The sequence below is a fragment of the Haliaeetus leucocephalus genome, unplaced genomic scaffold (genome assembly GCF_000737465.1).
Source record: "Haliaeetus leucocephalus isolate CR32 unplaced genomic scaffold, Haliaeetus_leucocephalus-4.0 Scaffold183, whole genome shotgun sequence".
NCBI lineage: Eukaryota > Metazoa > Chordata > Aves > Accipitriformes > Accipitridae > Haliaeetus > Haliaeetus leucocephalus.
Genome location: NW_010972619.1, coordinates 476,741 through 503,400, shown reverse-complemented (window position 1 = coordinate 503,400; position 26,660 = coordinate 476,741). Strand labels below are relative to the sequence as shown.

Below are 26,660 nucleotides of genomic sequence, written 5' to 3'. Positions count from 1 at the left end.
GAGCCCGCACACCTCCCTCCGCCCCGCCGAGCCCGGGAGGCCCCTCATGGCCAGACCGGCCCTGCCCCAGCCCTGATTTACCCGCGCGTCCCCCTCGAGCCGTGCCCTCCCCCTATGCCCCCCCCAGGGCCGCCCTGCCCCTGAGCCCCGGAGCAGCAGCCCTTTTCCTGGAGGTGGTGGTGCAGGTGTGGGACCAGAAAGATGTTCTCGGCCCTGAAGAAGCTGGTGGGCTCGGACCAGACTCCGGTCAGAGACAAGAATATCCCCGCGGGGCTGCAGTCCATGAACCAGGCTCTGCAGAGGAGGTTTGCCAAGGGAGTCCAGTATAACAGTGAGTCGGAGCCCAGTTTCGGGGGGTCTGTCGGGGGGCACAGCCGGCCCCGGGCGGGAGGCCAGCCGCATCGGTCCGTCCCGTCTGATGCCCCATAGCGTGCACGGGGACCCCGGTGGGACTGCGAAACGCATACGCTTTCCTTGTGTGTGGTGGTGCTTTTGCCAGTATTCGCCCAAAGCCAAGTTTGCAGTTAAACGTTAGAGCTTGTGGAAGTGTGGGAGGAGTAAGGGATGGGAAACTTTTCTCTTTCCGTGTGGGACTTGGGAACCTGTAGTGCAGCAATGTCCCCACTCAGCAGATGTCCTGAACAGCTGCCTGCTTTCTGCTGACTGTGGCACAAGAGAGAGTTCCTTGTAAATCATTTTTTGTCAGTTAAAGCATCAAGAGAGTAACTCCCCTGAGCGTGTGGGTGACCTTCCCTGCAGCCCAGGATAATGGTATTTATAATTAAGCTCTAGTGGTTATACGATAAGGGTCTATTGAAAAAAGCTCTGCCCTGCCAGGCTTTAATAAAAGGTGAGTGATGTATGCCTTTATGTGCCCTTGGCACATAATTTCATTCTGACTGTCTTTGCTGCAACTGATATGTTCGCTCATTTCTCAGGGAACATTTTCAGAATTTTTTTCCTTTCAGTCTTGAGGCTTATGGTTGTGTTCTTCCCTTGAAGCTCAGTAAAGGTTATTTCTAAAATAACGTTTCAGGAGGGCACTGCAAGTATGTGAAATACATCCGAAAGTAACAGTTGTGAGACGGGGTTGGTAGTTATGTCATCCTTGCTGAAAATAGAGGTGGTACCAGAGAGCACTGCGAGTACCAGGTCATCTGTGTGGATCCAGGCAGGCAGTGAAGTCAGATTGCAGAAGGCCGAGAGATTGGCAGTTGGGAGAGAGACTGATTTGTAAACATGGCACTGAATAATTTCTGTGAAGGCACAAGTGTTGGAGGAATAGATCTTATGTTAGATCTTAATCTGAAACAGAAAGTGAAGGGAAAGGTTAACACTTTGAGGCTTGGGGCTTTTTTTGCTTTGTTTAGTACTATGACTATTGACTGTGCTTTTGAACAGATATGTTTTGAAGCTCTCTGCTTTACAGGGGAGAGCATAGATGCCTTTATCCATAGCACATCTATTAGATATGCCAGTAGTACTTAATTTAGAAAATTAGTGTCTTAGCAAGCAGTCATGAATGTGAACAGAAGCATGGTGTTATTGTTAAGAGGCTTGATTTCCAGCGAGAGATGGAGGGTGAGGATTATTCTGCCTTGGAATATAGCACTGCATCATTAAACATGTACCTGGAGATCTGCTAGTTAAAGGCTATTGATCTGTGCAGAGGCTTCATGCAGCCCACAGACCAGAACATATCCATGTGCTTCACTGGTACGTTTGAGATCAGGTAGCTAATACCGGCATGTGAATTATGTAGGAGAAAGGAGTTGACTTTTCAGGCAGTGAACGTTTGTGCTGCAGACAGTATGGATCAGCTGCATCCTGTTGGCACAGCAGTCGATGGGGCCAACTCTTTGTTACGTGTTGACTAACTGCATTGACGAACCTGCGTGGATGTGTACCTGCTTGCCATTAATACAGCAAGGCCAAAAATGCCAACAGCTGAACTACCAACTGTAGCTTTGCTGCTTTTTGTCTCATTACCAAAAGCCTTGGGAAAGCTTTTTGGTTTGTGCTCTGTCTTACCAGGATATGTGTTCTAGTTACTGCTTTCATATCTGGAATAAAACTGCAGCTTTTTGTCACTGCCTTAAGGGAAGCTTTCCAATCTCCATAGTAACTCTTCCCAGGATTGCTGTTATATAATATTTATATGAGATATGGGCAGGCTTATGCAAGGGCTTCGAGCACTCTGCATAGCCATGGCACCGGATAGATGGGGTAGGTTCCAGCACGGTGAGGTGGTCTCAGTTGAAGGTGGGCTCTGAAGGAATGTCATTACAAGGGCCGTTGCTCAGGAAGGGCAGAGCTGCAAGTTCTATGCATTGCCAATGCTCCTTTCTTAGCAAATACATGACATTCAGCAGAGGAGTGCAAAATGTGTTTAGTAGCCACCATTAACACACATACATCTTTAAACTCCTCCGTTCCCCAGGAGTTGCCTAAACCTAAACCAAAGGGTGCTGTGATCACTGGTTTTACAGAAATGTTTTCCTTGCTTTCATAGACCATTACTGATAATGAACTGAAGCCTGTTTCCTTCCCAGAAATATATTTAGTGTGCCAAGAATGCCTTGGGTTGCTTGCTGATAAAGTGGGCAGCAAATGGCTGGGACACGGGCCTTGTCACCTGGCTCTTGGTGCCTCGCTGCAGGGCTCAGGACAGGCCATGCTGTGCCAGCCTTCACAGCTGTCCAGTACATTTTGTAACTGGACAGCCCCTGTGTTTGAGGTGATACTGAAGATTGTGTGGTGTTTTAGTGGCACTGAGGATTGCAAGCACTGGATAGTATGCACCTCTAAGTTGAACCAAAATGATTTGGTTTGATAGTGTCTCTCCCACTCAGTTACGTTTTCAAAAGGAAGAGTGTTGCAGGATGGGTAGGTTTAGATTTCTAATGAAATTATGAGAGCAAAGGCCAGTATTAGCCCTCAGCAGCAGTCACTTCCTCTGCATGGGACATCCTATTTCAAAACAAAAGCATTTTCATACTGCATTCCCAGAACACACACTCCTTATTTGCTCTCTTTTATCATCCACACAGAGCTCCTGTGTTTTATGTGCTGTGGCCCAAATAACACCAGAGTTCCCTGAGCACTATGGAAGGTGCAGAGATTAAAATGATGTGGTTCTGTACCATATATGTAATGGCTTGGGTGTTTATGGGAGATCATGGTTCCAAGTATGGGGAACCAATCTTTGTGAAAACTTGCTCTTTTTTTCCTGCTTGGGATATCCTGAACTTGAACTTGGATCAGGTCTGCTGCGTCACCATTCAGATAGCTGTGCTGGCCCAGGGAAGGCAGCAGAGGCCAGAGCAAGTAGGCTTAGTGGAGAGAGCAACGTGGATCTGTGGATCTCGTTCCTTTTGCAGCAGTGCTTGTTTGAACAAATTACAAGACAAATTACAGAAGGAAGTACCAGCACCAGGTTACGCAAATGCAAAAGTTTATGAAAGGCAAGGATGGGCAAACAAGGGTGAAATTAACAGTTCTGGCTGGGTTACACTGGCAAGAGGATTCCCTGGGAGTTACCCATTGATGATCAATGACAGGAGCAAAAGACATGGAAGTGCTAAAGGTTCAGATCCATCTGTCCTGTTCCCCAGAACACGGTACACCTGCTCTGGACTTTATTCTTAATGCTGCATCCACTGTGCACACCACTCGACAAACCCCACTGCTCTGTGTGCCTGGAGCATGGGCTGCTCTCCTGGTGAGCTGCAGGCCTGCCCTGAACAGTCACCAGTACTGAAATACCAAAGTCAGTAGCTCCAAGAATTCCCTCCAGTCCCTCCCCTTATTACTTTTCTGCCTAAAATGTGCTTTAAAAGACAGAACTTAATTAATACCATGTATCCTTTTGGTAAGCATTATAGTCCTTACTTCTTTTGTGTTGTTTGAGAGTAGTAATTCCCAGGCTCTGATTGTAGTTTTGTTAAGTATTTTCATTCAGCACTACTCCCAACAGAAATGCTTCCCCTCTTCCTGCTCTTTCCCACCTTCTTTTGTTTTCTCCTGCGGCTAACACAGGCATTTGTTCAACATGTGGCAAACCTGCTTTGCTGTCTGGCCTGTGCCCCCCAGGAAGTGTGCTTGGGGTGTCTGCAGATCAGGTGTGCTTCTTTTGGCAGCAGAACCAGCTTAAAGCATTTGAATTGCAGCCTTGTAGCCACAGTCCCAAAGACCTTAATGAGGGCAAGGTTATGACCCTCCATATGGGGATTATTAGCAGAGGAGTTTGGGGATCTTTGTTGTGGGGTCTGACATCCTTAGTTGCTGCAGTGTCCTGGAAGAATATGGGCAGAGCTGGGAATTCCTGATTTCTAGTTCTGAGTTGGTCTGAGACCTGCTCTCTGGGCCTGTATCTTCATTGCTCTGCTTCCCTTTCCCCATCTGGAGAATGGAAATCCCTCTATTTTTCCTGATGCAGTGAGAATATGAATAAAGTGATTTGTTTAGCTTTTTCCTCACATCTTGATCTATTCCCCATCCCTACCCTTCTTCCCATAGATAATTCTCCTGTCTTTGCTACAAACCTATGGCTGTTTGCAGTAAGTACTGATTTAACTTAAAATCAAATTAAGGCAGTAATTGTTACTGTCCCATAGGTAACCTCACCCATAAATACTGGTCCTCTTTCCACATTTGTACACAGCCCAGGCCTGTGATGTGGCTGTGCCCTGAAGCTCACTCAGCTCTTCCTGTATTGGAGATGCCTGTCATTGAGTTGACCTGCCCCAGCCAAAGTCCCAAATACAGACTTTGTTTTGCTAAAAATTATTTACATCACCTGCCTTCTTCCTGTTCTGTTTTTAAAGACTTTTTCTTTCTTCAGGAAAAAAGTCAGTGAAAACTCATGCATTATGTAGGAGGAAAGAGATCCTAACATGGAGAATGCTGAAGCTGGAAAGGGCCATTGGACCTGTTCAAACTGAGCATGTGGTGCCACAAGCACCCTACGTTGATCTAAATGGGAGCTGCTCAGGGGTGGGGGTCATCTCCATGCCACTCCAGCCATGCCTCCTGTGTGCTGCTCCTACAGCTCATGCATCTGGGCACTTGAGCTAGAGAAGAAAACTGAAGATGAATCAGTTCAGTTCCTTGATACAACTCAATATGTAGCTGCATAAATAACACTGTTGGCACTAGGAAAGTCCTGGGGGGAGATAAGATTGCCCCTTCTAGGGAGAGCTCACAGTTAAGTCATCTGGGAGGGATCCTGAAAGTGTGCCTTGAGAGCAGCCTAACTATTTAAGGAAAGGCCTGTTTGTCCCTTAAAGCTCACTGTTTTGGTATCTCCTGCTGCACTTCATGGGGGAATGTGAATTTTAAAATGCTGTCTAAGGTAGGCAGTGAGAGCATTTAGAAAGGCTTGGGTTTTAAAGGGGACAAATGGAATCTCATTCTGCCTATGCCTTGGACTTGCTGCATTAATTCACAAAAATCAAAGGAATCCTCCATTGATTGTTTCACCATCTGTAAGTAGGAAGCAGAATCACACACAGGGCGACAGGAAATGCAGGAAATGGTTTGTTGTCTGCAGAGTTGCTCTGAGACCTGTAAGTGAAGTCAGCCTATAAATACGAAGTTCATTTTTGCCTTTTTTATCCTTTTGCTATTTTAATAAGTAACTTTGTAAAAGAATAAACAGCAGTACCTTTCAGTGTACAACAACAAAAGCACAGTGGAACTGCAGCACAAAATTTCACCAGACAAAACTCTTCCCCAGACTTTGTATATGTTGTCTGTTTTACCTTAAAGTTTACCTCTTAAACTTTTTTCTGAAATGCCTGCAATAACTCCTGAGTTACAACAGAAGGCAGCCTTCAGACTGAGATTTCCTTGCCCAAATGATGATGCACAACCTAATGCTAATCACCTGAATCTGCCATTAGATATCTCCAGGTGGCCCATTTTTCTAGGGGATAATAGCTCCTATTCAAAACACAAGCATAAAAATTCTGTTTGTCAGCTTATGTTTCCCAATAGCCTTGTGGTTGCCACTTAAAACAAGGATGGTATTTAAAAAAAAATCCTGTAATGGAACAGAAAATTTAGAAAACAACACATACTGTTTTCAGAAAGAACAAAGTAACATTAGGGTGGACTCAGGAAAGTTCATGATATTAATTGCCACCTTGCTTTGCCAGGTTGTGTAAGTTTATGATATTTTTGACACTTCCTTGGGAGGGTTTGAATGAGTTTCTCCATTGGCTGACTTTCCTTGCTGTGGGTACAAGCACATGTGCACAAGCACAGGCAGGTGGTGGTAGATCAGCTGAGTGGCCTCAGCAGCTGGTTGTGAGGCCAGTTGGTGGAAGCAGAGCTGTTGTACCTTTACCTGAGACTGCAGTTTCTGAGAATGCCTTTGCTGAGTGCCATGAGTACACCTGCACCTAAAACCAGCTAAGGGCTGGCTCCTGTGGTAGATAGAGACTGTCTCTCTGACACATGGAGGACCCACAGAGATTCAGTGTCTCTTGGTTTCATTTCACTGTTATTTAAGTGAGTTTATGTCCCCAAAGGGGCATGCTTGTTTTGGTTCAGTTTAGCTTGTTTCTAATGCATGGTAGGTAGACTGATTTTGATTTAATTTTAATCAAACTGTGGCCATCACAGGGGCAGTTTAAGATAGACCCCTGTGACCGTAAACTACCTTGCCCCTTGTCCCCGCCAAGGTTGGTCTCCTCATCTGAGACTGTCTAGGCTCTGAGCTGGAGCAGCTGAAGAGCAATACACAGTCTTGTTCTGCTTCCCCTGGAAAAGAGGATGCTGCCCCAGTGCAAGAAAGTTAGGGATAGCTGAGAGCAGTGACAGCTTAAGTTTGCAGTGATGTTCACCAGAAATTGCCTCTCAGCATTCCCTACGCCATCCCAGAAGAACAGTTTCACCAGGGCTGGGGTTCAGAGTCACACCCCTGTGGGACATAGGGAGCAGCACCTCTGAATGCAGGACCCTGCCTATCAGCTCAGCTGAGACTTGGTCCTTGAGCTTTCAGTGGGCAGCTGGGTCTAGGAAGTGAGTAGGAGGCTGAGGGGAGACCTTATCACTCTCTACAACTACCTAAAAGGATGTTGTAGCAAGTTGGGGGTCAGTCTCTTCTCCAAGTAACAAGCAATAGGACAAGAGGAAATGGCCTCAAGTTGCGCCGGGGGAGGTTTAGACTGGATATTGGGAAAAATTCCTTCACCAAAAGGGCTGTCAAGCATTGGAACAGGCTGCCCAGGAAAGTGGTTGAGTTGCCATCCCTGGAGGGATTTAAGACATGTAGATGTGGTGCTTAGGGACATGGTTTAGTGGTGGACTTGGCAGTGTTAGGTTAATGGTTGGACTCCATGATCTTAAAGGTCCTTTCCAACCTAAATGATTCTATGATTCTATTTTCTCAAGGAATGAGAAGTGTTTAAAGAGAAATGGGAATGATAGAGGAGGCAATTGAAGGAGAAGCTTGGCATAAAATGCTAGCAAAGCAATAGGGTATGGCAGAGTGGGAATAAGCGCTAGGTAGAGAAGGCAGGAGGATGGAAGGAGCAGAGACTTAGCTGGCTGACATTCTACAGATTCTGAAGATTCAATCTTGATGTTGGTTGGTTCTGCTGTACTAGAGAGAGTAGCTGAATAAACACTAATTTTAATGGCTGAGACTCATGTTTTTTAACAAACCCCATCATGCCTGTGTAATATGGGAGAACTAATTACATCTGAATAATGCTTACAAAAAGTTAACGTGCTTTTCACGGGATTCTTTGATTTGTTTTTAATCAACTTTATTTGTCTGCTTACTCTTTTCCCCAGTGAAAATTGTCATCCGAGGGGACAGGAACACTGGGAAAACCACACTCTGGCACCGACTGCAGGGGAAGAAATTTATTGAGGAATATATTCCAACTCAGGAGATCCAAGTCACCAGCATCCACTGGAATTATAAAAGTAAAATGGAAGAGGGTGGGGGGAGTGACAGTAATGGGACAGTGCCTTGGGGGTAGAAATTCTACTGCAGCCTTGTTTGCTTCTTTCTTCTGTGTCTGCTTGGGAGATAAAATGGTCTGTCATCACTCTTGTTATTTTAATTTGTTATTCACAGTTTCTCAATCATGTTTTTTAATAACTTTACTCAGAAACTATATTTCTTATAAGTGCTAAAGGATAGGTCTTTGGAAGCCACAATTCAAGGAAAGTGTTTAATAGGTGATCCAAATGATTTGAAATATTTGTGATACACTTGACTTGTCAATGAAAACAGGTTTATTATGGAAATCTTTCTCTGAGGCTAACCCTGCTTTTGGTGTTACTGTGTGGCATTGAAGCAAATAGTATAGTGCAGGTAATGTTTTAAAAATGATTGTAGTACTAATAACTCTAGGCTGGCTTAGTGAAGCACAGAATTATCTTATCAGTAGCTTTTTTAAAGTGCTTGTTTGAGTCTGAGAGATGAGATGTGAATTTTTTTTATTTTCCCCATGTGCTCTGACAGTATAAAGTGGCTATGAAAGCCTTGGATCTTGCCTGGAGAAGACACTGCAGGCATTGAAATTGCACAAGGCTGTGATCCAACAGTGCATTAAGTCCAGCTTTCAGGTTCCTGATCAAAAATGCCACAGCCTTGTGGGGTGAACTACTGATTCAGTATGAACTTGCTCTGTAAGACTGATTTTGCTTTAAAAAAGGTCAGCATTTAGTTTGCCTTTATCAGACATTGTCCATCTGCATCATTCCAACCTTTCATTGAATCAGGTACTCTCTGACTCCTCACAGCTGGAAAAAAACCCCATGCAGTTTGGGTAAACACAAAATTGGGTGCTTTGTTTAATTCACCAATCAAATTTGTGTTGCTGGATGATACCATGATGCCCAAGCCTCATGATAATGATCACGGAGCCACAGGGTGTGTTCACCAGCAGTCAGCCTTGGGACAGTGCTCTTTCAATCTCTGTTGCCTTCATAGGCTTCAGCACAAGGAGAGCAAGCAGATACTGCTGTTGTATGTTCACAGGGAGCTGGTAACCAGAGTTCTGGAGACTTTTGTGCCCTTATGAAGACAGGCTTCCACATAAGTCAGCTCTCTCTGAACAAAGGTTGAAAAGGTTTGTAAGGATGGATGGTTGAGATTTGCCTTGGATGTGGGAGAGAAACAGGTCATCCTTGCTCAGTGCAACTAGCGGTTTTGTCTCATTCAGGATCTGATGTTGAGCTAAGCCTGATGTCACAGGTTTTCAGATTCTTTCACGGGGAGTCTCCATGTGACCATGATGCAAAGATGTGCCTGTTAGCTTCTACATTCTTCATAAAGTATTTTTATTTTGTGTACCATCTACCTGATGTTCTGCCTATTCAACTGGCCCAAGGCGTTGACAGATCTGCAGTGTTTGTGCAGTGGTGTTCCCCATCTGCAGCAAAACCTCTGGCATGTTGTATTTTAGCAGTGGCATCCTTCTCCCACGCTCCTCTTCCTCTCTCTCAGAATATCAGCACATCGTTTATTGATATGCGAACATAGAGCTTACAAGTTGTTTGGATGATGGAAACTATCTCCAAAATAAAACTTGAATGCTTCAGCCTAAACAGGTTTGGATCAGAGTAAGAAATGAAATACCTCTTTCTTAGATATCCAGGTCTAAAGAGTGCACTGAATGTTAATTTTGGTTTTCTACAATATCATAGGTAAAAACTTCAGAGTTCAGTTTCCTCTCTAATCAGCGTAGGTAATACAAGTGCTGTTTGTAAATACAGCCTGGGAGTCTGGCATTTGAGTTGTAAGAGGCTTATTCGTACCTAATTGTTTTTGTATACATGAAAAGGTGTACAAAATGCATGTATACAGGTTTTTTGTATACATGCAAAAAGGTGTTTGGAGACGAATGTGTAGAAAGACCCAGTCATCTTGCATGTTTCTGCGTATTTTAGGGACTGTATGTTCTTTTACTGAGCCGAGGCTTAGGCACTGGCTTTTTCAACATGGGTGCAATCCTGGGGTAGGAAGCAGCTACACATGAGGCTGGCTTTTCCTGTATATTGGTAACTGCAGGTGTATTTGTTACTTCTAGTGATTAGTTCTAACATTGGTGTGATATATTTCTGTAGATCTTGCTGGTTAGTGTTGACAGCAATGTGTAGGTATCTTGATGGACTTTTCTCAAGGTGAAGTGTTGCTGAGCTAGTCTAATTAATCTGGAAGGCTATACATGAAATTGTGCCTTTGATTTGTGTTTCTTTTACAGTGTAAAACACTGTATTATTTTCTTAGTAATATTTTCCAGCAGTATAGGAAATTCTCCATTGACCTTCTTAAAACTTTTTTAAAAAAATAACCCCCTTTTTAAAAAACATTGTAAGGTATGTTTCCTGCTGTGAAAACTTCCCATCCAAGATGGGTGATGTGGGCACTCTGAGAACTTGGCTCAAATCTAATTACTGCCCTGTTGGCTGATTTAATCTGTAGAAGAAAAATAAAGTTTGTTTTTCCTGTGATCATGCACTCAAGCTACCTTAAATAAACATTATGAGATAGTTGGCAGCAAATATTTATGGATATTAATTAAATCACTGTCAAATACTGAAGGATTCTTATGTTGCCTGGTATTAGAAGATACACATTTTAGATGTGGAACGTACCACCTTGTCATATCTTCAGAAATTTTATACTGGAGGGATTAATAAAAGTAGAGGAATTTGAGTTATTTCTTCCTACTCAAAATGAACAAAATTACTTTTCTGTGCCAATTGTCTCTGTAATGGATATTGGTAATTTTTGTGTCCAAGTAAGGAGTTACCATTCCTGACCCTAATGAACACTTTTTTAGATTATGCTAGTCACCAATTTTATTCTCTGTTTGCCAGTCTCAGCAAGGGAGTCTGGAATAAAAATTAGCAAATACTTTTGTTCAGATACTTTGAATGCTTTATAGATGGGTGTGAGGAATGGCAGAGCTGCTCTGCTCTCCAGGATTTGTGATCTGAAGCATATGAAGTGAATCGTGTAATTGCATGAGAGTAAATATGTTTGAGAGCCTGTGAATTCCTGGTGATGAACCCACCCATAAAGCAATGATTCATATTTTTAAATGAGCTTTCTTGCAACTGGAGTCTTCTCACACCTCTCCACCGTTTTCTGGGAAAGAATTGTCTTAGTGTGCCACTGGCTACAGAGTACTTAGCCAAATAGCAACTAAGTAGAGATTTTTTGAGTGGTTGATCCATGGTTTATGCTAATCCAAGTTACTTAGTTAAAAGGATGAATTGGCACTCTTTTTGCTGCAACATGCCTTCCAAAGCTGTTAAGGTGAAATGCTGCTGTGTATGAGTTGTACCAAAGCCAACACGGCAGCACTAAAGTAATTATCCTCCTGTGTGTTCAGGATAATCAGGAATGAAGCTGGTAATGAAAAGGAAGAACTTACTGGCTACGAGCTAGCTGGAGCGTTGGTGCTAACAGGAGAAAAACCCATGTGGAAAAATTATTTTCTCAGATCTCGTGCAGTTTCTTTGTGAAATTCTGTGCTTCCCCTCAGATAAAAGGTGTAGAGCAGGTCTTTCTGGGTCAAACAGTTCAACTCAGCTATCCGGGAGTGCTGCTGCTCAGCAGGGTACCAGTACTGCGGAAATTACTCAGCAGGGGAACGAATCTTAACTGAGGGTGCATTTGGTTTTAGGGTAAGGAGGTAGAGATCTCTGGAGCTCAGGAGGAAAGTCCCAGTGCTAGTACTGGGAGGGTCACCTCCTAGGAGACCACTGCACATCACTCCAAGGGCTTACTTTTCTGAAATGGGGTTCCAGCTTCTCTGCAGAAGCCTGTTGTTAATGTGCTCATGTGCTGCTTCACGTGGCACTGCTGGAAAGAACAAGCAGCCCCCTGGACTCCTCCTGTGCCCCTGCAAAGTTTGCCTGAGAAAGGAAAACATCTCCCGTCCTTTTGCAGAAAGTCTTGACTGTTGAAAGGTGCCAGGATTGACTTTGCTGGTCTGTCCGTCCCCTTGTCCTTCAGGGACAGCAGCAGCACTGCCAGCAGTCCCAGCTGCAGGGTATAAATTTGGGGGCAGACCTCCACTAGCTGATCTGTGTCCCAGCACCTGCAGGGTTATGGCACACCCTGAATGGACCACGGACTCGAGCAGCCCATGTCACAGGGAAAGCACCCTGCTCTGCCGGTGCCTGCATGTGAGTAGCCAGCTGTACAGCTGGGTGCCAGGCGAGTGAGTAATGGGGAGTGGTTGGACTTCAGCTGTACCTGGCTTGATGGTCTGTAGAAATATTCAGGGACAGAATTAATTTGGGGAGTTCAGTTGTTTGAGCAGAGTTTTTAGTACTGCTGGCTGCTATATGCCTGTTGTGTTTTCAGTCCCATCTGAGCCTGTGATGCACTGGCTGGGCTGAGCCTGGGCAAGTCTCCTGTTCATCCTGTGCCCCACTGCCCTGCTGGCAAAGTGGAAGATAAGCACCAGTTGCTATGAGTAAAAACAGATGTTAATTCTGCTTCATGCGTAAATGTAAAAAAGGATCTTTCTCCAGAAGCAGAGGATCAAAGTTTTCCTATATTCATAATCTGTCTTCACAATATTTTGAAACATTTAAGTTAAGCCAACAGTGAATTCAGTAGAGGAAATGTTTCCTGGCTTGACAGTGATGCTTAGCTGAATTCTCATGCCATCCTATGAGATTATTTTCTACTCTGAGACATTGCTTTATGTTCAGAGCTGCTCCAAGTACAAGCTTTTGCTTTGTAGCCGATAACATTTCCAAAAAGCAACTGTTTCTTGGAACAACTTCCTGAAGATTGGACTGCTTATTTGGATTCAATAGAAACATCTAACCAAAGCTTCCCATCCCTCATACCATCTGAAAGTTAAGCTGCTAGCTTTCAGTACCAGCAGTAGTATCTCTGTAGTTAGAATTTTGGTTGTCTTGCTTCAGATTTTAGCAACTCAAATATACGTTGTTGCTTATAATTTCCTGATCCTGCAGCTCATTAAGAGGCAAAATTGCTAGTAATATTTTTCACAAAAGGCAACTTGAAATTTGTGGAGAGAATGGATTTCTGTAGCCGCAGGACTGTCTGCACTGTTTGTCATGTTTACATGAAGATGCTATTAGTAAGGTTGATCTTCCTTAAATGTATATATTCCTTTTTTTTCAGTTGTACACCTTGCTTATAGACCAGACTTTATTCTCCAAATTAAATTTATATCTTTTTTTGAAAGAATGTGGAAACCTCTGTATGTTATGAAAAGAATCTACACAAAATATTTATAACATGCTTCAAATCTGACATAAAAAATTAAGGAAATCTAGCTATCACTTATGTGACTAAGAGTCTTTAAGAAGTTCTTTAGATAGCACAGTTTTGGTGTACAACTTGGACCTTCAACAGTGGGCCTTCCTGTGATGTTTGGATTGTCTTTTAACTCACTCAAGAATTACTTTTCTTTTGGTATTCATCTCCTACTTTCACAATGTTGGCTTTGGGTTAGGCTCTCTGTGGTGAGCTTTGAGTATTGGTCATTTTAGTGAAACCCTCTGCTAATACTTTGTGTTCTTATTGTGTTTTTAGCCACTGACGATATTGTTAAAGTTGAAGTATGGGATGTGGTTGACAAAGGTAAGATTTATAAATTCCTTTCTAATGGAGATTCATTGTTCTTTCTCAATTTTAATTACAAATTTACATGGAATTCAGAAATACCTACTTACTCCTACTTTAGAAAAACACCTGTACTTATTTTTTTTCAAGCGCATGGATGTTACTTCCTGAAAAAATATGGAGAGAGGAGTCTCCTATGCTAGAGCCCATTATTTGGAATCTGAACTTCAGATCAAATCCAATATTCAGAAGCAGTTGTTTCATGTGCTCCGTGACAGATGAAATAGCCTGCTGCTTAGTGTATTCAGATTCTCTGAACTTATTATAAACTTCATCTTCTCTCCTTTATAGTTTTATGTGTTTAGACATCTACTGAGTTCTTTCTTCTGTTTATAAAAGTTCTTGCCAAGCTGTTTTTGTAAAGGAATGCTATTGTTAAATTGATAAAATGTTATCTGCAGTGAATAACATATGCAGGAGGGAAGGATAAAAGAGAAGCCAATTACTTAAATTCACTAAGGACAGAAAATGCAATATATTTACTCCACAATCTTTTCTAAATGCTTAGCCAAGGGAAGTATTACGATGTATAAATAAATTTTTCGTTAGTTTTCTCTTTTTTTTCAGAGTATAAAGTTCTATTTTATAAAAAATAAACAGACCTCAAAAACATATCTGAAGACACAATCTGGGTGCAGTTGAATCTGTTCCCAGAAGGGGTTGGGGTTCAGATGTGAATCTTGACAGCCTGTTCTGTAGCCCCAAATGCAAATATTTTTTGGCTTTTAAAAGACATTTGGTACCAGCCAGACTCCTGGTTTAAAGTGTGAGTATGGTCAGGAAAGCAGCTTTACAAGTGAGCATCTCTTGCTCTGTGGGTTGTGCTCCTTTTTTGTGTGTTTCTGTCAAATCTGTGTTTTGTGTGTTTGGTCAAATCTGTTGACCACAGTCATTGAAACTTAAACTTTTATGGTTTGGCTGCTGCTACCTTTCCTGCAGCCTTAGCTAGAATCTGTGCTGGCACGCATTCCTCAGCAGAACTGCATCCGAGGTGCACTACCTCTGCTGCACCACCTGTGCAACTTCCACATGCGTTAACACCAAAAAATAAGAAGATAAGTACAATAGGGAGTGGGAAAGGGAGAAATGTAATTTTTCATGTTAGCTAAATTGTATTTAAAATAGCAAAACCGAAAAGATAATTAAAGATAGCAGCTCTAGTTCAGATGCATAATGGAGCCTTTAGGTTAACCTTGAGCCAGTAACTTTAAATTAAAATCCTGAGCACTTTATCTTTTTATTCCTTTAAACCCCAGTTTTCACAGTGTAGACAAAACCTTACTTAGGTCAGAGTTACTGCTGAAGTCAGTCTGATTACAGTTTGGCTTTCAGATCCTGGGATGACATGTGCAGGGCTGGAATCTGAGCAAAACATCTGTTTTCTCGCTGCCTTGCAACTTTGGTATGAATAGATAGACAGTTAATTTGAGAATCATGTGGTTCCAGCATTTATTTCTGTGAATAGCTTCTCTGAGCAGAGTCATCTTCTGAACTAGAGACTTACTTTTTTGGCAAAACAGATTGGATTTGATATGTGCAGATGTTGATAACAACTCTTCTGATATTGCTTTCATTTCTGACGTGTTAAAAATCTCAAGGGACTCTCTTCTCTCCACTTTATATTCTTTTGAAATAAAACTCATTCTGTTGAGATCCTACTTATGGACCACAGATAAGTATTTCTATGGGATCAAATGTACTTAATGTAGTGTAAAAATTCAAATCATCATGATGTAACAAAATCAAATCTTTTCCTATTGCCATAGCATTGCAGATTCTTGATAAGTACAACTTTAGGAAAATGTGCAAATTAACCATTAAGAGCTTGCTCATATCTAACTTTCATCTTATTGTTATCTCATGACATTTTTGTTCTTCCTTCTGTATGCTTAGGACAAAAAATCCTCCTGCGTGATGCTTTTGGTGAGAGCGACACTAATCTAGACTGTAGATTTTTAGTAGTGAAGTGTCCAGTGCTGCTGCAGCATAGTGCTGATAAGACCTGATCCTCCTTTTTTTCCTTGCCCATGAGATCCTGGCTAATGTGCATATTTAGAGTTGTGCAGAATGCTGCATTTATCAGGCTGGATTTGAAGCTGCTAAAAAATCCACATTCTGAACATGTATTTCAACGTACCTTTTTTTTCCAGGCTAAATAATTTGCCAGTGTTTCCCCATTTTGGACTAATTGTTCCTTGTTAGAGAAAATTAAGAGACCTCTATTTAAATTAAGATGTTTGAAAATGTATTGAAAGCCTGATGTGGGGATGTAGCTAGACCATCTAAAAGATGTATCCATAACCTGCAGTTTTCAACTTTAGTCTTGTAAAGCAGCTTCAGCCTCTTCTCTGCTATGCAGTGCTGCCGTTCTTCATGTCTTGGTGTGAACATGCACAGGAGGATTTGGGGAAACTTAATAAGTTACACCCTGAAAAACTTAATGTACATTTTTGCACTGAAGTTAAATGTGCTTTTACTAAGTGGTGTTTCTCCTCACGCTTACTAGCAGTGTGCCTCCCTGTCCTTCTTAGTTCAGCAGTGCGCTTTGATTTTTCCTTCCAGACTGTTTTAGGAATGCAGGAAGCAGCTCTGTTGGCCCTGCCTGGCTGGTGGCTGGTGCCTTGGTGTCATTTGTTTAGCATATGGGTGTTAATTTGGAAGTGTAGGGAGATTTGTTGTGAAAGCTTAAAACCTGTGAGGTTGGTTAGTGCGCTAAAGCAGGGGGAAATGGCAACTGCTGTATTGTATTGCTCCTCTTACCTTTTTCTTGACTGTTTGGGATTTCATTTTTTTAATGTGCAGACTCACTGGAAGTGAGTCACTATGGACTTCCCTGCAGCCTGCTGTGTTCTCCTTGGGCCCGCTCAGAGAGCGGGGCTCAGTTGTGTAATGATGCCATTTGTCGAAATCTTAACAAGTCGAGCTTGCCCCTAGCTATGGATTGTACTGAATTTTGTGCAGTGCGTGTAGTAAATACCATCTGCTTTGCTGCCCTTGGAACTAATAGAACATAGGAAAGATATCTCAGCAAAAGTCACAGTCCTGACTCATCTTTCTGGCTTTGCAGCAAGTTGTGTAACTACTGCAGGTCATAAAGCTGTAACAGATCCTCGATGCAGAGAAGCTGCTTGAATGCAGCTGATTCAAGAACAGTTCTGATCTCCTGTCTTGTAACTTCTGCTAGTTTGGTTTCTGCATCTTTTCCCATACACTAACTGAAGGGATCAAATGATATTTTTTTCTGTTGCCCCCAAAATAGCATAAACTCTTTCCCTCATATTGGAGATTTCTTTCCTCTCCCTGCCACTTCACCCCTCTCCCTCCCAGAGGTGTGTTGCAAGAAGGGGGAAAGATCAGAACTAATGTTTCTGTTATTTTCAGGTGGCATAAGTTAGATAACGCTGGGGATGCAAATATTCTAGATGTGTATTTTTGAATGGTGAACAGAAGCATCTCCCTCGCTCTGTAGACAGCATTTGTTGGCAAGCTGTACTGATTCCTTGCTATTCTGCAACAAAACTGATGGTACATAGAGGTGCAGAGGCTCTCAGGTGCTGGCCACAAACCCAGTCTTCTGGTGTTCAGCAAGAACTGTTCTGTGGACTTTGGGGCACTGCTGCAGGGTTATTTGGTTTCACTGTTGCTATTATCCCTGTAATATTAAGGAGCAGTCATAATTTTAGGTAGAGAAGCTGAGCAATCGCAACATGAAGACCCTTGCTTTCTGATTGAGGCTCCTAGATTACACATCAGTGCAACCTTAAACACAGGACCTTGTTCATATAACAACACAATCTTCATTGTGTACTTGGCTTTACAGGCCGAATTGCATCTTTTCACTACATACATCTTGTCTTTATCTGGCTCATCCTGCAGTTTTGTTTCCAAAAATAGACACTGTACATGAATATGCACACACATGCGCTTTTCAGCTCTGTTACTCCTTTATAGATGACCTCCTTTATAGCAGTGATGAGCATCATGTAAGAATATTACTCATTGCTCTTGATACACACATAAAGCCATAAGAAGGGAGAGGCGTGTGAGTCATATATTCAGTCTCAAAGGATTGGTTGTAAATATGTCCAGGTTGGAAAGACAGCTTGATTGCTCAGGACAAGAGGAGCTATGAAGACTATTTGTAGTTGCTTGGGCTTCTGTTTTAATACCTAGAAACTCAGGTCATGCCAAGCATAATTTAGCAGTAACTGCAGAAATAGTGATGTTTTGACATTCAGAGAAGCCACACGTATGCCACTAACTTGAAATGAATTTAATTGAAGTGGGAAAAGGCATGCACGTCCTAGATATCCCACACCTTTAGTTGTGCTGGGAAAAATCAGAGCCCGTGTCTGGATCCTCTAGGGAAACACACTGCATGAATGGGGAAGGATCAGGATTAATATTTCTGCTACTTTCAGATGTCAACAGTAAGATGACACAAGGGTGTCCAACATTTTGCAGTGATGCACAGAAGCACCCACCAGACACAGTTAGGGGGTAGGGACTGGAATCTCCTGCTGTATCCTGCAGCATTAAAACTTTCATGAATAACTCTGTATTTCATAACTATTTATCCTTGACCTGCATACAAAAAGAATGAAACACATTGTTTCATGTGCAGCATCTGGCAGAACCATGAATTTTACAAGTAGTCTTTCCATGTTGATCAGTGGAGTTGGGTAGTTGGCAGAAGCTATTTTGGTCCCCAGTGTTGCAGAGTCTTTAAAAGAGTCAATGGGAGGTTTTTTTGTGGGTGCATCCAAGCTGCCAATGTGTTCTGTTGTGAGTGACACAGGGAATTTCTAGAAATTATGAGAAGGAATTCCAAGTCTTCGCCATTACAATTTAGTTAATTCATCATTACTCACACTAGAAAAATATGGAACAAAGTTAATTTAGAAATACAGTTCTTAATTGCTGTCGATAACATCTGGAAGATACTTGATACCTGTAAAACATAATTCGAGACCTTGCAGGGTTGTTCATTGTCCAGTGCTCATCATTTGATAAAACTGTGGAAACTGCTGTACATAGAGTTTAAATCATACCTGGGGGGTGAGGACAGATTTTTCATGGTATGTTCACACTAAACTTATTTAGCACATGATGAAAGAAGATGTCCTTGCTCTTGCATGTTGAGACTTCTGCCAATCCTTAGTGCTGAGTGTCTACACCGGAAAATCACCTTAGCTGATTGCCACTCTGCTAATCCTAGGTACAGATACATGGTGTCTCCTTCTCTGTCTGCTGTGGTTGCAGACTTTAAGATTTGGAAACATGATTACAGTGTAACTGATGTAATGCAAAATTTTCAGGGAGCCTGAGGTTTAAAAAGACCGACTCCTTTTCTGGGAATGCTGAGTCAAATGCCAGGGGTACTTCAAAATGTCGGTTTGTGAACTTATCCAGTGCTTACTGAAGCTGTAAGAAGAGGGAGAAGTCTCAGGGGGTCTGCCCTTTAAGTATAAGGGCTGTATTTTGGCATGTGCCTTAGAGGAAGCAGATAAGTTGGAGAGAAACCTGTAGATTTCTCCAGATGGGATTGTGGCTGTGGGACTGCAGGAAAAGTCTCTATAGTGGTTTTCTAGTGTCTTCTCCAAGTATTTAGTCTGTTGCCTCTTGCACTTTCCTGTGAGCTTAATCAGAGTTTTACCTGTCTTCTAGCTTATTTTTGTGTTTGTGTGTCTGGAGCATGTGGCTTTGGATGGTGCCTCTGGAGGATTTCCTTTCTGCACCTTTGCTAGTGATGACCGGACCTGACCCTTTGGCTCTGGCCTTCCATGCATGTGTTGGCTGTCTCTCCTCTACTTCTCCACAGCCCCCTTGCCACGGTTTATTTGATTTTGCTTGGATTTCCCCTCGTATAAGTTCTGTCTTTTGGCTGTTAAATTCTCATAGTCTCCTGGCACCCCTTTTTTTTGGTCACAAGTCAGCCCAAAGCACCCAATGGGCTCTGAGATTGTGTTTATTTACAAGACTGCTTGCTTCAGGTCAGTGACATAGCACAGCAATGTCATAAAGTCCCTCAGGAAGGCTGTGTATGTAGTTGTGCAGTTCAGTCATAGCACCTCCACAATCTTTGGTTCTTCAACACTGACACAACAAAAAGTGGGACAAATCAGCTTCCCTCTGTGGCCAGGGAGTGCACCAAACCCTGCATTATTCAGTCATTGTGACTTTATGCTGTGAAGAGTGTGGTTTAAGCTAGCCCAGACTTTCATCCTGTTCATCTTTGAATTAGACTAGCTGGTATTCTTGCACACCATAGCTGGTATTCTTCAGCAAGGCATGCCTGTCCCACCCCTTCCTCATTCCCCATGCTTATAGTAGAAGTTGGATTTGCTTTAAGGTCATGTTCAAAACGCGGTGGTCCTGCCCAGACACATCCTGCAGTTCTCTGCCTAGTGTAATGTTTTTTTTGTTTTTTTGTTTTTTTTACAATTCTTTTTAAGGAAAATGCAAAAAACGAGGCGATGGTTTGAAACTGGAAAATGACCCTCAGGAGGTGAGTCACCTTGAACGCAGATGTCTGCCTCTTAGTGGGAGGCCTCTAGTCCACCTTTGGTCCGTGGAGAGTAAGTTCTATATTTGTTTCTGCTTTAAGGCCAGCCTGGCAGCTGGATGAGGGGCAATGTGATCCCTGATGCTGTTCACTCTTTTGCCTGTGCATTTTATCCCTGTTCCTGCCCTCACCACAACTTCCCTGCTGTTTTCCTTTCTGTCTTTTGGGAATGACTGCACCCCAGATGTTTACCCCAGTAGCTTTGTACCTGTCTGCACATGGTCAGTGGCAGGAAGTCCTTTTGTAATGGACTTCTTGTGAGACCTGAAGAAGTCACTTGATGCCATGTTCTCTGCTCCTTAAAACTGGGCTAGCAATTACCTTTTGACACCCTTTGAAATATAGAGGAGGAAGGGGAAACAGAAGTGCTACCTAGCACATAAAAGTAAACAGAGTGGCTTCCTCAAGGCTCTTGCATGAATGTGTCTCCTTTGGATCTTTTGCTGTAGAACAAAGAGCTGTATGGGAGACCATACCACCACATTCCCCAAAACACATTTGGGCTGCCATTGCACTTGTATGGCATCTCTTTCAAAAGATGTATGATTTTATCCGCAGGAAAAATTCAGTTTAAAGGCCCTTGATCCCATGATCTCTGCTGCAGCTCTTAAAGACCTTTATTGTTCCTGTGTCAGTGCTCCTTGGGGCTTAGTGCACAGACAGTGTTCCGGTACTCGCTCCATAACAACTTTCTTGAAATTTACGGGAAATGCAGCATCACTGATATGCAGAGAGCTGAGCACTCGGTTCTGGGGATGGGTCAGAGCAGTGAAGAGTTACCTGTTTCACCAGGGTACCAGTCATTGCTGAATCTGTGCGGTCAGATTAGGAGAATTTTCTTTAAAAATATTCTCCTATGGGAAAAAGCCTTTATGAGAACAGGTATCACAGCTGCTTCTTCCTTCGCAAACGTGGGTGCATTTTCCACTCCTGGGAAATGAGTGAGAATTGTTCCACAGGCACCAAATTGCAGCAGGAACCTTGGACGTTGAGTTGTGACCAGTACTGTACTTTGCAGTGTGCAGAGTCCAAATGATGAAAAGCAAATCAGGTACTAATAAATACTTCCAGCCCTGCACGGGAGAAGCTCAGTAGAAACTACATCCTGGCTTTCTACACCAGAAGCATTAGAAGTACAGTCAATATTTGGGTCAGCAAAGAGATGGAATGGGAACTGTGTCCTCTGTCCTCCATCCTGTAGCTTATATAGAGTTATCTTGCCAACAGAGGATTTGGGGGCGCAGAGGAAAGAGGCAGGGCTGCGTTTTAGCATTTGCTGTTAGACCTCTTTTTCAGAGACTGGCAGGTGCTTCACATCCTGCTCCTGTGGGCCATGGAAGCTGTGAACTGCCAGGTATCTTGCTTAAATAATGATGATGTGAAATCCACGGGTACTTCTTACAGTGGCTGTCACTTTAGAAAGTTTGCTTATTCAGCACTGTATCCGTTGTGTTCTGTACAAGCCTGAAGTTGAATCAAGTTCTTTACTGCTTCTTTGTCTTTATTTCCTCAGGCAGAGTCAGAAATGGCTCTGGATGCAGAGTTCCTGGATGTCTATAAAAACTGCAATGGTGTAGTGATGATGTTTGACATCACCAAACAATGGTAAGACATCTTCAGCAGCATGCACCACGTGATACTCACTTGTTTAGTGAAAACAACTGACTTCTAGACCTCTTGATTCCCAGATGGACTCTAGAGCTGATAACCAGCCTAATTAGTTGAAGCAAGCTTGTATCCCTTAAAATAATAGCTTTATCTTGTGACGTGTTTTAATATACTCCTGTCTTGGGCTTGTTTCAAATGAGCAGTCTCCCTGTGGGCTCGTGTACTGCAGTTTCTGTTATACTGCTGTCTGAGGCTTGATAATTAGTGCTATCACAGGTGCAAAGTATGCTGGGCATGTTACAAACCCTTGCTCTCCATAACACAAGGGAGAGAGGGATGCTAGTGAGAAATTCCCAGGAAGACTGGTATTAGTAAGGATTATTTAGAGGCCCTAGGCTGCATTAATATACAGAAATAATGAACTGTTTGTTTTGCACATCTGCTGAGGAGGGTGAGAGACATATGGAAGCCAGAGTGGAAAGAGGAGGTGGTAAGAGTTCCTGCTTTAAATTTAAGCTTGTGTTTTGCAGGTTTGGTATGGGTCAGTGAGCCTGTTGAGAGCTGAAGGGAGAGAATCCTTTTCTCCTGCTGACCTCACACAGTTTTGTAGGACTGAGGGAAATACTGCTGTAGGAGATGTGAGGTTGCTGGTGGAAGTGGATTACTGAACTTGTCAGGTTGTTTTTGAATAAAGATTGATACAAATATATTTACAGTTAATGTATTTCTCTGAGGGCGGCAAAGAAGCCACAGTCCTGGAAGGATTTTGGAAAAAAAATTTCTTACGTTGTTTTTTTAATGTGATTTGTGCATGAAACTGCTCACAGAATGATGTTTCCCACTCATCTGCCTTTATCTCTCTCTCCTATGGTGAAGGACATTTAACTATATTCTGAGGGAGCTTCCTAAAGTGCCGACCCACGTTCCAGTGTGCGTGCTTGGGAATTACCGAGACATGGGGGAGCACCGGGTCATTCTGCCTGGCGATGTGCGGGACCTCATCGACAATCTAAACAGGTAAGGTGGCACCACGGTCACCAGGCAGGGGAGCAGACCTCGGCTACTCTCTGTCATCAACCATAGATAACCGTATTGCTGCTGTGTTTCAGATGCACATCATGTTCATCCTCTGACCCTGTGCCTAGCTTTTGGGCTTTCATAGCTCTGAATGTCTCATACAGCAGCTTCAGCTTACGCGATGGGCTCTTTGATCTAGGAGCCTGTTCTGAGCAGATTGTTAGCTATATTCCTGGAAACAGTGAGTGCCTGTCAGCATGTGCCTTTCAGAAGTACTTTTCCCAAGAAGTCATCTTCGTTCTGGATAGTCCTTCTCTTGTGAAAGAATCCTCTCCCTGCAGCACAGCTGTTCTCTGCTCCAAATAATTCAGCTACAAGAGAGCCAGCTAGTGTGGCTGTCTTCCTTGCTCTTCCTCTGAGAGCATCCCCACACAGCATTTACTGGGCACAGCCAAGTCATACACTTCCCTTGCCAGCCAGGCAAGATTCTCCCTCCAAGATCTGAGGTGCTCTGTTATTTAGTATAAAATATTACTTGTTGGTCAGGTTTCAATAGATTGTACCTTTTTGTGTGGTTTTATGTTTTTAAGGCATTTTTTCATTTTCATAGTCTCTTATTTGTTTGTGCCTGTGTCACACAGAAATGGTATCAGTTTTAGGCTTAATCCATAATGTAATCATTTCTTTACAAGTTCATCTCTGTATGTGACTTATGTAGGTCTGTTTGTGGTTTTAAAACAAAACCTTCACTGAGAAATGAACAGCCTGTACAGCTGTGAACCCCCCAGTTTAGTAAACCAATGGCCCAGTGTCCTAACATAGTATTTCTTACTCTGGCAGCCGCATGACACTGCAACACAACAACAGCCGTGTTCTGCCACCCTTCAGGAGGGACAAAGTGTGAATTTTGTCTGTAAACAGAATAACGAGTCCCTAGCAGAATGACCTGGTAGCCTACATTTGGGGACTGAGGGGTTAGCTTGTAAATGAGGATTGTTCATGGTATGTAATTCAGCAAGTGCCTCCTCTGTGTGTAGTGTATGCAGTCCGTGTCCTTTGTACAGTTTTCTTCTCTCTACCTATCTGGTTGAGACAGGCCTCCCGGCTCCTCATATTTTCGCTATGCTGAGTCTTCCATGAAGAACAGCTTTGGCCTCAAGTACCTGCACAAGTTCTTCAACATCCCCTTCTTGCAGCTTCAGGTAAGACAGAGGGTATTTCTGTGATGTGCTGGATGGGTGGGACAGATTTCATTTTCTCTGTCTCTGAGGCGGGAATTTCGTATTTGGGGTTTCTTTTGTTGTTAAAAGATCCTGAGTAGGTTGGTTTTTTTTTTTGTAAGAGTTGTTAAAACAAAATCGTGTTAGTACATTGATGCCTGTGACTTAAGCATGTCTCTGCTTGTGAGAGGACTCTTCTGTGCTGTGTTTGCAAATGCTTACCTCTAGAGAAAGGCTCCAAGGTGATGAATAACACTGGCAAGAAAATTGCATCCAGTGGTGTAGTTACCAAGTAAAAAATGTTGCTTATGCATATTTGTTAAAATTTGTATTTAAATTCTGTTCAATTAAAACTTAGATGAGAAGAGGTCTGGTCATGAACTGAACAGTTCGGGGACAACAGTTTGCTGAACATCATTGCCCTAACAGTAACTGATCTGCTTGGATCCTATTCACATAGATCCAAGTCTCTCATTTCCTTCATAATTGAGCCTTCTTGAGTGGAAAGGCAAAGGCTGAATGGGCATGGAAGGGTGGAATTCTCAGCTGTTGTCCTTTAGAAGAGGACCTTCTGGGGTCAAGGTCCCTATAGGGGGGGTCCCCCCTACAGGGGTCCTTTGGGATCAACAGCATATGCTTTTTGGGGGTACATATGATGATGTATCATTGTTTTCTATTGGATGGAAAAAACCAGGCAGTTGATCTTGATTATCTTTCACCAGTAATTAAAATGTCTGTCTGTATTTTTGTACAAATAATCTCCACTGAAATGCTAGTTCAGAAGAAGCTTGAATATATTAGTGGATGTTACCATGTCCTCAGGCTGCAGACCAGAAAGAACCAGGGTAAGAAAACTGAATTTATAAAAATCCCAGTAAAACAAGTCAAACAATTTTTGAGGAAGAAGCTGTAGAAATCGGAGATATAAACCCAACTAGCTGCTTAGTATAGAAGATTGAAATCTACCAGCATCGTGTTGTTTAAATGTTTGGTTTTATAACCTCAGCTCCTATGGTAAAGTGATGTCTTGTGGAAATCGTGCAGAATAGTTAATTCCCAGGTTACTTTTACTGATTTTGTAGCTCTCTCCTTTTTCTCTCAAGTAGATGTTGATAAGAGGCAAAGACATTAGCATAGCCTTCCTGCCAGATTTGTTTCTGAAAGCTGCTTGTAATGATACTGTTAATAGTACGTGCGATGATTTCCTTAGCCATAGTTATAAGCAGGAAACACCGAAGCACTTGCAGTATCAGGTTTGCTTGGAAGCAGCTTTAGGACGCGAGTCTTAGGGGACCTTTCATTTAGATGTGCTATGTATAAGTAAACATGATCTATTAATCAGAGACTGAAAGCAATTAGGACACTTAGATAAGGTAGTTGTCCCCAAAGCCAGAGAACTTCTTGGACAAATCTTGGTCTTTAAGGAAATAGAAAAAATAAATCTGATATAACCTTTAGTTGCTTGGAGATTCCAGTGACAGTTACTTAAGGAGAGGCAAGGGAAATAGGGTGACCAGCTGACATTTGTTCTCCTGCTCAGTGGGCTCGGGGTGCCACTGGGGGTAGTCCGAAAGGTGCAGGTGCCACATAATTAGACTCCCAAATCTTGTGTTTTTCATGTAATGTAATTAAATAATTCAACACTGCAGAAAGAAACCTGAAAAGACTTCTCATTACAGTCTAGTTCCTAAAATGTGCAAGGGGAGATTTGGATGGGCACATATAAACCGTGCTTGTAAATATGTTTGCTCTTTCTACCTCAACACAGAAGGTGGCAGTTGAGGAGGTTGTCCTGTGCCTGTCATTCAAGGAGAGAGCGATTAGACCATAGCTGCCTGGCTTTTCCTTTAAAACAGCAATGCCAAAACTAATTCCTGCAGTTCTGTGCTCATACAGGGATTGCAGGCTGGTGCTTTTCTGTGCATTCTGAAACAAATCACAGCACAGGATCCAATGTGGAGATGGCTTGTTTCATTTCCCTCTGGTGTGCAGGAGATCCCTGGCCTTGCCATTCTGTGCCATGGCAGGTGACACTGCAAATTTGGAGGCTTTTGGTTGCTTCCACCTAGGTTTTGGGGCTTTACTTGATGTCAGACTTCAGCCAAGATGTGCTGCACTTAGTTTTTCCAGTGCTGCTTGCATTTGTGCCACAGGTTTATTAGAAGAGCTTCGTGCTGCTCCACAGTAGCTGCTGTTGGGTGGCTCTGGCCATTTTTCTGCTCCTGGAGACCCACTGGTAGTCTTGGCTTTGAGTGCACGGGGAGCCAGGCCTGGTGCCGCTGAGCCTGATTAACAACCAGTGCAGCAGGATGTTAAAATTTGTAGAAAAATCACGGCTAGAATTAATTCCTAAAGGTTCTGCTTATACCTTCAGAGAGACTTGCCAGTAGCAGGCTCCAGAAAGAAGTCATTTCCCTGGTACTTTGGAGCAAAGCAGGGTTAAAGGAGAGGAATGCTGCCAGGTATTAAATGCACATATGATTTAATCAGTCTCAGTCGACCTCTGAGGTTTCTCTGTGTTCCTCAGCCTAGCCTCCCACAGCTCTCAAGGGAAAGAGTTGGTCAGCTGTATGTGAGATTCCAGACTGTCCTTTAGTGGAGCTGATGT

General features: G+C 42.8%; 1 protein-coding gene across 3 annotated transcripts in view; it reads left to right on the top strand.

Annotated features, from left to right (window-relative positions):
* Positions 1-21: 21 nt before the first annotated feature.
* The window catches only part of RABL6 (RAB, member RAS oncogene family-like 6), a 59,537-nt gene continuing 32,898 nt past the window's right edge, over positions 22-26,660 (top strand). For 2 of the 3 annotated variants that reach the window (XM_010564611.1, XM_010564609.1), the window contains exons 1-7: positions 22-331; positions 7,804-7,938; positions 13,553-13,600; positions 20,098-20,150; positions 21,721-21,812; positions 22,692-22,832; positions 23,929-24,034. In XM_010564611.1, the coding sequence (XP_010562913.1) occupies positions 202-331; positions 7,804-7,938; positions 13,553-13,600; positions 20,098-20,150; positions 21,721-21,812; positions 22,692-22,832; positions 23,929-24,034 (705 nt within the window). In that variant the 5' untranslated portion in view covers positions 22-201. The remainder of the gene's footprint in view (positions 332-7,803; positions 7,939-13,552; positions 13,601-20,097; positions 20,151-21,720; positions 21,813-22,691; positions 22,833-23,928; positions 24,035-26,660) is intronic. The other variant, XM_010564610.1, reaches the window with a different exon arrangement.